Genomic DNA, 13,004 nt, shown 5'->3' with positions numbered 1-13,004 from the left:
GTCTGTCTCTCCCACCTTTCCCTGCAGTCTTTTGGGGTCTGTCTCTCCACCTTTCTCTGCAGTCTTTTGGGGTCTGTCTCTCCACCTTTCTCTGCCATCTTTTGGGGTCTGTCTCTCCCACCTTTCTCTGCCATCTTTTGGGGTCTGTCTCTCCCACCTTTCTCTGCAGTCTTTTGGGGTCTGTCTCTCCCACCTTTCTCTGCAGTCTTTTGGGTCTGTCTCTCCCACCTTTCTCTGCAGTCTTTTGGGTTCTGTCTCTCCCACCTTTCTCTGCCATCTTTTGGGGTCTGTCTCCCACCTTTCTCTGCAGTCTTTTGGGGTCTGTCTCTCCCACTTTTCTCTGCAGTCTTTTGGGGTCTGTCTCTCCACCTTTCTCTGCAGTCTTTTGGGGTCTGTCTCTCCACCTTTCTCTGCAGTCTTTTGGGGTCTGTCTCTCCAGCTTTGCACATCTACAGGTGACAATTTGCCCCTTCTTCAGTGACATTGGATGGAGCCGTCTGTGATCAGTAATTTTCCCGTCTTGTCACAGATTCTCTGGGACTTTGGTCTGGACGGTGACTGCGCCGCTCACACACAGGAATATGCTCTGATCTACCCCTCCATTGTGGCTCTGGCAGGTTGTTTAGGGTGCTGTCCTGCTGGAACCTACACCCCAGTCTATAGTCTTCTGCAGCCTCTAACAGTTTTTTTTCCTCCAGGATTGTCCTGCATTTAGCTCCATCCATTTTCCCATCACCTCTGACCAGCTTCCCTGCCCCTGCTGAAGAAAAGCCTCCCCCCAGCATGATGCTGCCATCAGGGTGTTTTCATGGTGATGTGCAGTGCTAGTGTTCCACCACACATAGCATTTTACATTTAGCCCATAAAGTTTTCTTTTGGTCCCATCTGACCAGAGAACCTTCTTCTTAGAATCATAGAATCATAGAATCGTAGAGTTGGAAGGGACCTCCTGGGCCATCTGGTCCAACCCCCTGCTCAAAGCAGGATTCGCTAAATCATCCCAGTCAGATGTCTGTCCAGCCTCTGTTTGAAGACTTCCATTGAAGGAGAACTCACCACTTCTCGTGGCAGCCTGTTCCACTCATTGATCACTCTAACTGTCAAAAAGTTTTTTCTAATATCTAATCTGTGTCTCTTCCCATTCAGTTTCATCCCATTGCTTCTAGTCTTTCCTTGTGCAAATGAGAATAAAGTTGATCCTTCTACAATGTGACAGCCCTTTAGATATTTGTAGACAGCTATTAAGTCTCCTCTCAGTCTTCTCTTTTGCAAACTAAACATTCCCAAATCCTGCAACCTTTCCTCATAAGACAGGGTTTGCAGACCGGTCACCATTCTGGTCGCTCTTTTCTGAACTTGCTCCAGTTTGTTGATGTCTTTTTTAAAATGTGGTGCCCAAAACTGGACACAATATTCCAGATGAGGTCTGACCAAAGAGGAGTAGAGGGAAATAATGACTTCACGTGATCTAGACTGTATGCTTCTGTTAATACATCCTAGAATTGCATTTGCCTTTTTTGCTGCTGCATCACACTGTTGACTCATATTCAGTCTGTGACCTATTAGTATACCCAAGTCTTTTTCACATGTGCTGTCACTTAGCCCTATTCCTCCCATTCTATATATGCTTTTTTCATTTTTATTGCCCAGATGTAGTACTTTGCATTTCTCCCTGTTAAAAACCATTCTGTTAGTTGCTGCCCATTTCTCCAGTTTATTTAAATCTTTTTGAATCCTCTCACTCTCTTCTCTAGTATTAGCTATCCCTCCTAGCTTTGTGTCATCAGCAAATTTAATCAGTTTACCCTCAATTCCTTCATCTAAATCGTTGATAAAGATGTTGAACAATACAGGGCCCAGGACAGAGCCCTGTGGTACCCCACTTGAGACATTCTTCCAACTGGATGTGCAGCCATTTACGACCACTCTTTGGGTCCGATCACTAAGCCAGTTATGAATCCACCTAACAGTTGCCTTGTCCATTCCATACTTAGTCATTTTTTCAATAATGATTGTATGAGAGGCTTTGTCAAATGCTTTGCTGAAGTCAAGATATACTATATCTACAGCATTTCCTTGATCCACCCAATCAGTGATACCGTCATAGAAGGAAATTAAGTTAGTCTGACATGACTTATTAGTTACAAACCCATGCTGACTCTGTTTAATCACTTCATTCTTATCCAGGTATTGACATACATGTTGTTTAATAATTTGTTCAAAGATATTTCCTGGTATAGAAGTCAGACTCACCGGCCTATAGTTGCCTGGGTCCACCTTCTTCCCCTTTTTGAAGATAGGAACAACATTTGCTCTTCTCCAGTCTTCTGGCACTTCTCCTGTTCTCCAAGAATTTTCAAAGATTATGGAGAGCGGTTCAAAAATTTCTTCTGCTATCTCCTTCAGTACTCTGGGGTGTAATTCATCTGGACCTGGAGACTTGAATTCATTTAGGTTAGCTAAGTGTTTCCTCACTATCTTTCTGTTTATAGATATCCTGGATTCTTCTATTCCCTTAATAGGACAGTGAATAACAGTTGATGTTGCATTTCCTTTCTGAGAGAAAACAGATGCAAAATAGGAATTTAAAAGTTCAGCCTTCTCAACATCCTGTCTTACCATTTCATCATTTTCATCCTGTAAAAATCCTATAGCATCTTTGACTTTTCTTTTACTTTTGACATATCCCCAAAATCCTTTATTATTGCTTTTGACATCTCTTGCAAGCCTCAGTTCATTTTCAGCTTTAGATAATCTGATTTGTGCCCTGCAGGTTCTGCAGACAGCATTATATTCTTCTTTAGATATGCCTCCCTCTTTCCATTTTATAAACATTTTTTTCTTCCTTTTTAGCATGTGCTTAAGTTCTGTGTTCATCCATCCTGGTTTCCTTAAATGCTTCCTATTCTTCCCTCTTTTCGGAATTGTTAACACCTGTGCTTTGAGAATTTCATTTTTCAAGATTTCCCATCCTTCCTGGACATTTTTGTCTTTAAGGATATCCAGCCATTGGATCCCTCCAATTCTCTTTCTGAATCCCTTAAAATCTGCCTTTCTGAAATCTAACCTTGACGTCTGAGTCTTCACAGGTCTTCCACCTCTAGTTATCCAAAATTCTAAAATAGCATGGTCGCTACCTCCTAGGGTCCCAGCCACTTTTACCTCCTCAACCATTTCCTCCCTGTTTATAAGGATTAGATCCAAGGTAGCAGTTCCCCTTGTTTTCTCCCCTACCTTTTGGAAGATAAAGTTGTCAGCAAGAGAGGATAAGAATTTCCTTGACCTGTTAGTTTTGCCTGAGAGAGATTCCCAACAAATGTCTGGATAGTTGAAATCTCCCATGACAACTATGTCATATTTTTTGGAGAACTTGGCCATCTGATGCATAAAGAGTTCATCTATATCTTCTTCATGCTCACGGTGTCCTCTTCATGACTTACTGCAAACAGGACTTCTTCAGGCTTTAAAAAATGGCTTTGTCTTTCCGCTCTTCCATATAGGCCAGATTTGTGGACTATACGACTAATAATTATCCTGTGGACAGATTAATCCCACCTGAGCTGTGAATCTGCAGCTCCTCCAGTGATCATGGGCCTCTTGGCTGCTTTTCTAATCAGTGCTCTCCTTGCTTGGGATGTCAGGTCAGGTGGGTGGCCATGGCTTGGTAGGTTTGCAGTTTTGCTATGCACCTTCCAGTTTTGCATGATGGTTTAAACAGCGCTCTGCGACATGGTCAGAGCTTGGGCTATTTTTTTTATAACCTAAACCAGCTTTACTGTTTTCGCAGCTTTATCCCTGACCTGTCTGGTGGGCTCCTTGGTTTGCGTGATGCTGTTTGATCCCTAATGTTCTCAAGCCTCTGAGGCCTTCACAGAATAGCGGTAGTTATACTGAGAAGGAATCACACCCAGGTGGACACAATGTACGAATTATGTGACTTCTGGAGGGGATTGGTCACTTAGGATTTTATTAGAGGGCTGACTACAAATCCACTGCACAATGCTCAGATTTATATTTGTAATATATTTAGAAAACCTTGTATAGTTTCCCGTACACATCACAAATACTTGTTACTTTGTGTTGGTGTCGCAGAAAATCCCAATAATATAAATTCAAGTTTTTGGGTGTAACTAGTGTTGAGCATTCCGATACCGCAAGTATCGGGTATCGGCCGATACTTGCTGTATCGGAATTCCGATACCGACTTCCGATATTTTTTCAATATCGGAAGTCGGCATCGGAATCGGAAGTTCAAAGTTGATTGACAGCCTGACGTCATCATGATGCGCGGTGTGTGCGCATCATGATGCGCCGTCATTTCGGGCCTTCCGGGGGTCTCTGCCGGCCTGCCGGGGGGCTGTGCCGGCCTGCCGGGGGGCTGTGTGGACTGCCCGGGGTCTGTACCGGCCTGCCGGGGGGCTGTGCCGGCCTGCCGGTGGTCTGTGCACCCTGTGGGGGTCTGTACCGGCCTGCCGGGGGGCTGTGCCGGCCTGCCGGGGGGCTGTGCTGAGGTCCGGGGGTCTGTGCAAGCATCGTCCGATGGGACAACAAGTCCCATCGGGCTATGCCTGCTACCATGACAGTGATTGACACATTAGCCAATGATGGGACAGTAGTAGTCCCATCATCCGGCTAATGTGTTAAATGTTAAAAAAAAAAAAATACTACATACATACTACATACATACTACATGCATGCTACATACATACTACATGCTACATACATACTACATATATACTACATGCATGCTACATACATACTGCATGCTACATACATACTACATACATACTACATACCTACTACATACATACCACATATATACTACATACATACTACATGCATGCTACATACATACTACATACATACTACATACATACTACATACATACTACATACATACCACATATATACTACATGCATGCTACATACATACTACATACATACTACATGCATGCTACATACATACTACATACATACTACATACATACATACTACATACATACTACATACATACCACATATATACTACATACATACTACATGCATGCTACATACATACTACATGCATGCTACATACATACTACATGCATGCTACATACATAACACATATATACTACATGCATGCTACATACATACTACATGCTACATACATACTACATATATACTACATACATACTACATGCAACATACATACTACATATATACTACATGCATGCTACATACATACTACATGCTACATACATACTACATATATACTACATACATACTACATGCTACATACATACTACATATATACTACATGCATGCTACATACATACTACATGCTACATACATACTACATATATACTACATACATACTACATGCATGCTACATACATGCTACATACATACTACATATATACTACATACATACTACATACATGCTACATACATACTGCATGCTACATACATACTACATACATACTACATACATACTACATGCATGCTACATACATACATATATACTACATGCATGCTACATACATACTACATGCTACATACATACTACATATATACTACATGCATGCTACATACATACTACATACATACTACATGCATGCTACATACATACCACATGCTACATACATACCACATACATACTACATATATACTACATGCATGCTACATACATACTGCATGCTACATGCATGCTACATACATACTACATACATACTACATGCTACATACATACCACATATATACTACATACATACTACATACAATACATTCATACAATACATACATAGACATACAGTACATATAACATAGAGTAACATACTTACCAATACTTGTCACATTGTTCCCCGAAGCCATTGTCTTTTACGGAATAAATATTAACATAACAAACCACAAAAATACTCACCCACGATCCGAAGCAGTCCACGAGTGTGTCCCACGACGATCTTGGGTAGAGAACTGCAGCATCAGCTGTTGCTGCCGTTCTCTACGGGCTGCAGGAATCCAATGACGGAAGGTAGGTATCCTTCCGCACTGTATTCCTCCGCTACTTAAAAAAAAGTCCCTAGTCTCACTTTATGCCATTGCTGCGTGGGAAATTCCACACACTCGTGGACTGCTTCGGATCGTGGGTGAGTATTTTTGTGGTTTGTTATGTTAATATTTATTCCGTAAAAGACAATGGCTTCGGGGAACAATGTGACAAGTATTGGTAAGTATGTTACTCTATGTTATATGTACTGTATGTCTATGAATGTATTGTATGTAGTATGTATGTAATATATATGTGGTATGTATGTAGCATGTAGTATGTATGTAGCATGCATGTAGCATGCAGTATGTATGTAGCATGCATGTAGTATATATGTAGTATGTATGTGGTATGTATGTAGCATGTAGCATGCATGTAGTATGTATGTAGTATGTATGTAGCATGCATGTAGTATATATGTAGTATGTATGTAGCATGCATGTAGTATATATGTAGTATGTATGTAGCATGTATGTATGTAGCATGCATGTAGTATGTATGTAGTATGTATGTAGTATGTATGTGGTATGTATGTAGCATGCATGTAGTATGTATGTAGTATATATGTGGTATGTATGTAGCATGTAGTATGTATGTAGCATGCATGTAGTATGTATGTAGTATGTATGTAGCATGCATGTAGTATATATGTAGTATGTATGTAGCATGTAGTATGTATGTAGCATGCATGTAGTATGTATGTAGTATGTATGTGGTATGTATGTAGCATGTAGCATGCATGTAGTATGTATGTAGTATATATGTGGTATGTATGTAGTATGTATGTAGCATGCATGTAGTATATATGTAGTATGTATGTAGCATGTAGTATGTATGTAGCATGCAGTATGTATGTAGTATGTATGTAGCATATATGTAGTATGTAGCATGTAGTATATATGTAGTATGCATGTTGCATGCATGTAGTATATATGTAGTATGTAGCATGTATGTAGTATGCATGTTGTATGTATGTAGCATGTATGTAGCATGTAATTTTTTTTTTTTTAATTTTTTTTTTTTACATTCAACACATTAGCCGGATGATGGGACTACTACTGTCCCATCATTGGCTAATGTGTCAATCACTGTCATGGTAGCAGGCATCGCCCGATGGGACTTGTAGTCCCATCGGACGATGCCTGCACAGACCCCCGAAGCCTGCACAGACCACCGGCAGGCCGGCACAGCCCCCCGGCAGGCCGGCACAGCCCACCGGAGCCTGCACAGACCACCGGCAGGCCGGCACAGCCCCCCGGCAGGCCGGCACAGCCCACCGGAGCCTGCACAGACCACCGGCAGGCCGGCACAGACCACCGGAGCCTGCACAGACCCCCTGGCAGGCCGGCACAGCCCCCCGAAAGGCCCGTACAGACCCCAGAGAGGCTGTACAAGGCAAAAACAGGGTTTTTCTTATTCCGATACCGGAAGTCCCATAGACTTGAATGGGACTTCCGGTATCGGAATCGGCGATACCGATACTTTTTTTTAAGATCGGCCGATCCATTCCGATCCGATACTTTGAAGTATCGGACGGTATCGCTCAACTCTAGGTGTAACGTGAAAAAATGTGGAAAAGATCACGCGGTATGAATACTTTTTCAAGGCTCTGTGTATATCTGTACAGGTGACCTCTTCCAGTGTTCCTTCTTTCAGGCTCCTTGCCACCACTTCTCCATCTCCGTCCCACGTTCAGATCTGGCAGATCGGAGCTGAAGATAAAGGTGGTAGTCGTCTTCTCGTGTCACGTCTTTTCTTGGCTCCTGATCTTCTCCTTTGTGATGTCCGATGTTTTCCTTTCTATGAGATAAATTCCCTGTAATATATCATTGTGTACCGTTATTATTCTCTGGTAGCTGCTGCTTTCTGCCGTTACATTCTGTTACTTGCTCTACAGATGTCATTCAGCCGACGACGTCCATTCCGTCCACTCCCAGCCAAGAAACATGGACAAAGATTGCCGTGTCGGGCACCGCATCGCCCTGTGTGGTCCACGGGTCTCAGGTCAATGGCGTCAACGTCACAGAGATTGAGACAGCCGGGCTCCTCTACACATTAGGTGAGTGGCGGGACGTAGCCTTATATATGGAGGGGCGCTGTGCTGCATTGTGGGTGATGTAGTGCTTGGTATGAGCACTGCTCTTACTACAAACCCCAGAGCTGCATTCATAATGCTGCTCGTTTCCTCTTCTTTCTTGGCCACTGTGTAGATGCCAAAAATGCAAGCGCGGCTTTAGTTATGTCTGAAATAAGTATTGAACTCGTCACCAATTTTCTAAATAAATCTATTTCTAAAGGTGCTGTTGACAAGAGATTCTCCCCACATGTCGGTAACAATCCATTCAATCCAAGCAGGCAAAGAAATCACCATGATGTCCATAATAATAATGAGAAATGGCACAGGGAAACACGTGTACTAAAATGTTGTGAACACCTTTGACCTGGCTTCTGAGTGTGGGCTCCCCCTGGTGGTTGCTGCTGGTAATGGAGCTGGTCTGGCTGACAGAAGTCAATCACTTGAGGATGATGATTGGAGGTCAGGTGTTTCAGACTGGAGAGATTTATGTGAGCAACCTTCCCTCGGTTGTTGCCGGTGATTTGGTTTACTTCCTGTGCATTTTAGAAGTCTGCTTGCCTCCTGCTCCGTCCTGCATCTTTCAGATAAGTTATTTGTCTGCTTGAATCTTTTTTGCATTTTGATTCATTTTTGTTTTTCTCTGATTTCTGCTCTGCTGGTGTGAGTTCAGCCGGGTTCCCTGTTGGGACCTATGCTGGACCCCGTTCCATATGCCACAGCTCATGTCAGTCTGTTCAGTATTTCTAATCCCCTGTTATATCAGTATCTTCGTTTTGCGTCCAGTTCACACCAGAGTTCTGATTTAGTGGGGGAGAGCCAGTGTGGCCTCAGTATTTTTATATTTTGCATATCAGACGTGTTAGATTTTTCTTAGGGTTTTTTGCGCGATTGTAGACAGTATCCTTTCCTGTCCTGTTCTATCTAAACAGTTTGGTCCCCATCATTTGCTTACTCTATTTTCTGCCTGTGTTTTGTGTCTCATCTTGTCTCACCGGCAATATATGTTCGGGGGCTATCTATTCCTTTGGGGTTCTACTCCGGAACAGTTTAGCTTTCTCATTTCTCTCTTTAGGCTTAGTTAATTCTTTGGCTGTGCCGAGGCGTCTAGGGCATCTTAGGTACGTCCCATGGCTAATTCTAGCTGTGTCGTCAGTTTAGGGGTCTGCAATCCGCTAAGCTACCAACCTCTCCAGGTCCAGATGAATTACACCCCAGAGTACTGAAGGAGATAGCAGAAGAAATTTTCGAACCCCTCTCCATAATCTTTGAAAATTCTTGGAGAACAGGAGAAGTCCCAGAAGACTGGAGAAGAGCAAATGTTGTTCCTATCTTCAAAAAGGGGAAGAAGGTGGACCCAGGCAACTATAGGCCGGTGAGTCTGACTTCTATACCAGGAAAGATCTTTGAACAAATTATTAAACAACATGTATGTCAATACCTGGATAAGAATGAAGTGATTAAACAGAGTCAGCATGGGTTTGTAACTAATAAGTCATGTCAGACTAACTTAATTTCCTTCTATGACGGTATCACTGATTGGGTGGATCAGGGAAATGCTGTAGATATAGTATATCTTGACTTCAGCAAAGCATTTGACAAAGTCTCTCATACAATCCTTATTGAAAAAATGACTAAGTATGGAATGGACAAGGCAACTGTTAGGTGGATTCATAACTGGCTTAGTGATCGGACCCAAAGAGTGGTCGTAAATGGCTGCACATCCAGCTGGAAGAATGTCTCAAGTGGGGTACCACAGGGCTCTGTCCTGGGCCCTGTATTGTTCAACATCTTTATCAACGATTTAGATGAAGGAATTGAGGGTAAACTGATTAAGTTTGCTGATGACACAAAGCTAGGAGGGATAGCTAAAGGCCCCTTTACATTTAGCGATGCACCAGCGATCCTGACCACGATACGACCCGGTCAGGATCGCTGGTGCATCGCTAAATGATCGCTAGTGAGCTTCCACACAGGAAGATCTCACAGCGACGTAGCAACGCAGCAGCGGTCGTTACCTACCTTTCAGACGCGGCGATCCTGACGTTCTCCCGCCCTCGTCCACGCGTCGCTCGTCGCCGCCAGCAGGAAGCGCCCGACGAGAAATGGAGCTGCACGATCTCGCGCGATCAGCGACAGACAGCGGGGGAGCCAGTCGGAGGTAAGTATCACACATAGCGATATCGCTGCTGCGTCACAAAATCGGTTATGCTTTATCGATATTGCTAGCGATATCGCTATGTGTAAAACCCCCTTAATACTAGAGAAGAGAGAGCGAGGATTCAAAAAGATATAAATAAACTGGAGAAGTGGGCAGCAACTAACAGAATGGTTTTTAACAGGGAAAAATGCAAAGTACTACATCTGGGCAATAAAAATGAAAAAAAGCATATACAGAATGGGAAGAATAGGGCTAAGTGACAGCACATGTGAAAAAGACTTGGGTATACTAATAGATCACAGACTGAAAATGAGTCAACAGTGTGATGCAGCAGCAAAAAAGGCAAATGCAATTCTAGGATGTATTAACAGAAGCATACAGTCTAGATCACGGGAAGTCATTATTGCCCTCTACTCCTCTTTGGTCAGACCTCATCTGGAATATTGTGTCCAGTTTTGGGCACCACATTTTAAAAAAGATATCAACAAACTGGAGCAAGTTCAGAAAAGAGTGACCAGAATGGTGACCGGTCTGCAAACCCTGTCTTATGAGGAAAGGTTGCAGGATTTGGGAATGTTTAGCTAGCAGAAGAGAAGACTGAGAGGAGACTTAATAGCTGTCTACAAATATCTAAAGGGCTGTCACATTGTAGAAGGATCATCTTTATTCTCATTTGCACAAGGAAAGACTAGAAGCAATGGGATGAAACTGAATGGGAGGAGACACAGATTAGATATTAGAAAAACACTTTTTGACAGTTAGAGTGATCAATGAGTGGAACAGGCTGCCACGAGAGGTGGTGAGTTCTCCTTCAATGGAAGTCTTCAAACAGAGGCTGGACAGACATCTGACTGGGATGATTTAGCGAATCCTGCTTTGAGCAGGGGGTTGGACCAGATGGCCCAGGAGGTCCCTTCTGGTCATCTGGTTGCCTAGCCTATTCACCTGCTGTCCTCCTCGGTTACCTAATCATAACACTAAAATGTAATTAATGCTTCTTACAAAAACCTTTGTTGATGATGAGGCTTCAACATGCCTCTTGTAAGGAGAAACTAGTCGCAGGAATTGCTCAGCTGTGATTTTGTCCCATTCATTCACACAAACACTTCACATCCTGAGGGTCCTTTGGGCTCCTTCTCTGAACTCTGAGCTTTAGTTCGTTCAATACTTTTTCTTTTGGATTCAGGTCCGGTGATCGGCTCGGACATTCTAGCAGCTTTATTTTCTGTCTCGTTTCCTTGGCTGTGTGTTTGGGATCATTTTCTTGCTGAAATGCCCACCTTCATTATCAAGAATATCTCGATGCATTTGTCCTTTCATCCTTCCTTCAATTATATGAAGTTTGCCAGTTCCGTATGCTGAAAAACAGCCCCACACCATGATGTTTCCACCTCCAAATTTCACTGTGGGTATGGTGATTTTGGGGTGATATGCAGTACCTTTTGGCCTCCAAACATGGTGTGTATTATGACATCCAAAGAGTTCAATTTTGGCCTCATCTGACCAGACTATAGTCTCCCAGTATTTCACAGACTTGTCTAAATATTGCTGAGCAAACCTTAATCGCTTGGACGTGCTTTATTTTTCTTTTTTTTTTTCTTTTTTTTTTTAAGCAATGAGCCAAAATCACACCTGAGCAATGTCTGCGACTAGTTTCTCCACACAAGAGGCATCTTGAAGCTTCATCATCAACAAAGGCTTTTGTACAAAGTACTAAATAATTTTCAGTAAACGTGTTCATTACTTTTCCCTCTGTCATTTCTCATTATTAAACATAATTTGTGGACTTCTATGGTGATTGTTACAGACATCTGGTGAGAATTTCACGTCAATAGCACCTTTAGAAATAGATTTCCTTATGAAAATGGTGACGCGTTCAATACTTATTTCACCCACTGTCTGAGCTGTAAACGAGCTTCTTTCCTTTCCCCAGGTGTATCTAGCAGCGAGGCGATCAGATCACTTTCCTTTCTGGATTCCAGTACTGTCCACTTGTGCTGTCTGAATGGCCGGCAGATAATTGCTGACATCCGGCAACCGGGGATCACCAGTGAGGGAAACGTGTCCCCCAGTATGTCTGGGGACAGACGATGGGTTGCCACTGTACCGACAAACGCCCATATCACCAGTGCCAAGATTGCAAGTGTATCTAATGAGGGCCACATCAGCATCACAGATACTCGTGATATGGGGGCTCCACTGAAATGTGGCAAAGTCAAGTCATCCAATAGTCCCACCCCCGAGGATCTAATGTGTATCTGCTGGGCCCCTCGACTGGAAGATTGCATCTCCATCTCAGGTAAAATATTCGTTATGGGTGGCATAAGAGGGGTGACCACCCATCTATATACCCTGCTCTCACTGGTAGGCATCTGTCGATCACATCAAGTCTTTATTTTTCTTAGGCCTTGATGGAACTGTCCAGATCTACAATACGGAACCATGGAACGCCGTCATGAAGGAGGTCGATGCGCTGTTCATTCACAGGGGTCTCTCCGCTATGGGACAGTGTGAGGATGGGAGCATCCCCAGGGTCACCGTCCACTCCTGGCACCCGTGGAAAGAGAGGATGCTGGTATCCGCCGCTAATGACGGCTCATTACAAATCTGGGACTGGCTGGACGGCCCATGCGGAGCTGATAATGATAATTAAGGAGAAGGAAGGGTTAACATATACTGTATATTGTATATAATATTTTAGCTTTGCTAATTAAAATAAATTTTGTTACATAAAAAATAAAAA

General features: G+C 43.0%; 1 protein-coding gene across 1 annotated transcript in view; it reads left to right on the top strand.

Annotated features, from left to right (window-relative positions):
- LOC141051466 (WD repeat-containing protein 73-like) overlaps positions 1–13,004 on the top strand; it is a 34,970-nt gene extending 21,966 nt beyond the window's left edge. The window contains exons 5-8 of the mRNA XM_073548390.1: positions 7,668–7,750; positions 7,924–8,085; positions 12,195–12,560; positions 12,667–13,004. Coding sequence (XP_073404491.1) covers positions 7,668–7,750; positions 7,924–8,085; positions 12,195–12,560; positions 12,667–12,914 — 859 coding nt within the window. The 3' untranslated portion in view covers positions 12,915–13,004. The remainder of the gene's footprint in view (positions 1–7,667; positions 7,751–7,923; positions 8,086–12,194; positions 12,561–12,666) is intronic.

This window comes from Dendrobates tinctorius, unplaced genomic scaffold, assembly GCF_039654945.1.
Source record: "Dendrobates tinctorius isolate UK_male_01 unplaced genomic scaffold, ASM3965494v1 ptg000157l, whole genome shotgun sequence".
In the NCBI taxonomy this organism is placed as follows: Eukaryota; Metazoa; Chordata; class Amphibia; order Anura; family Dendrobatidae; genus Dendrobates; species Dendrobates tinctorius.
This window is presented reverse-complemented; position numbering and strand designations above follow the sequence as displayed.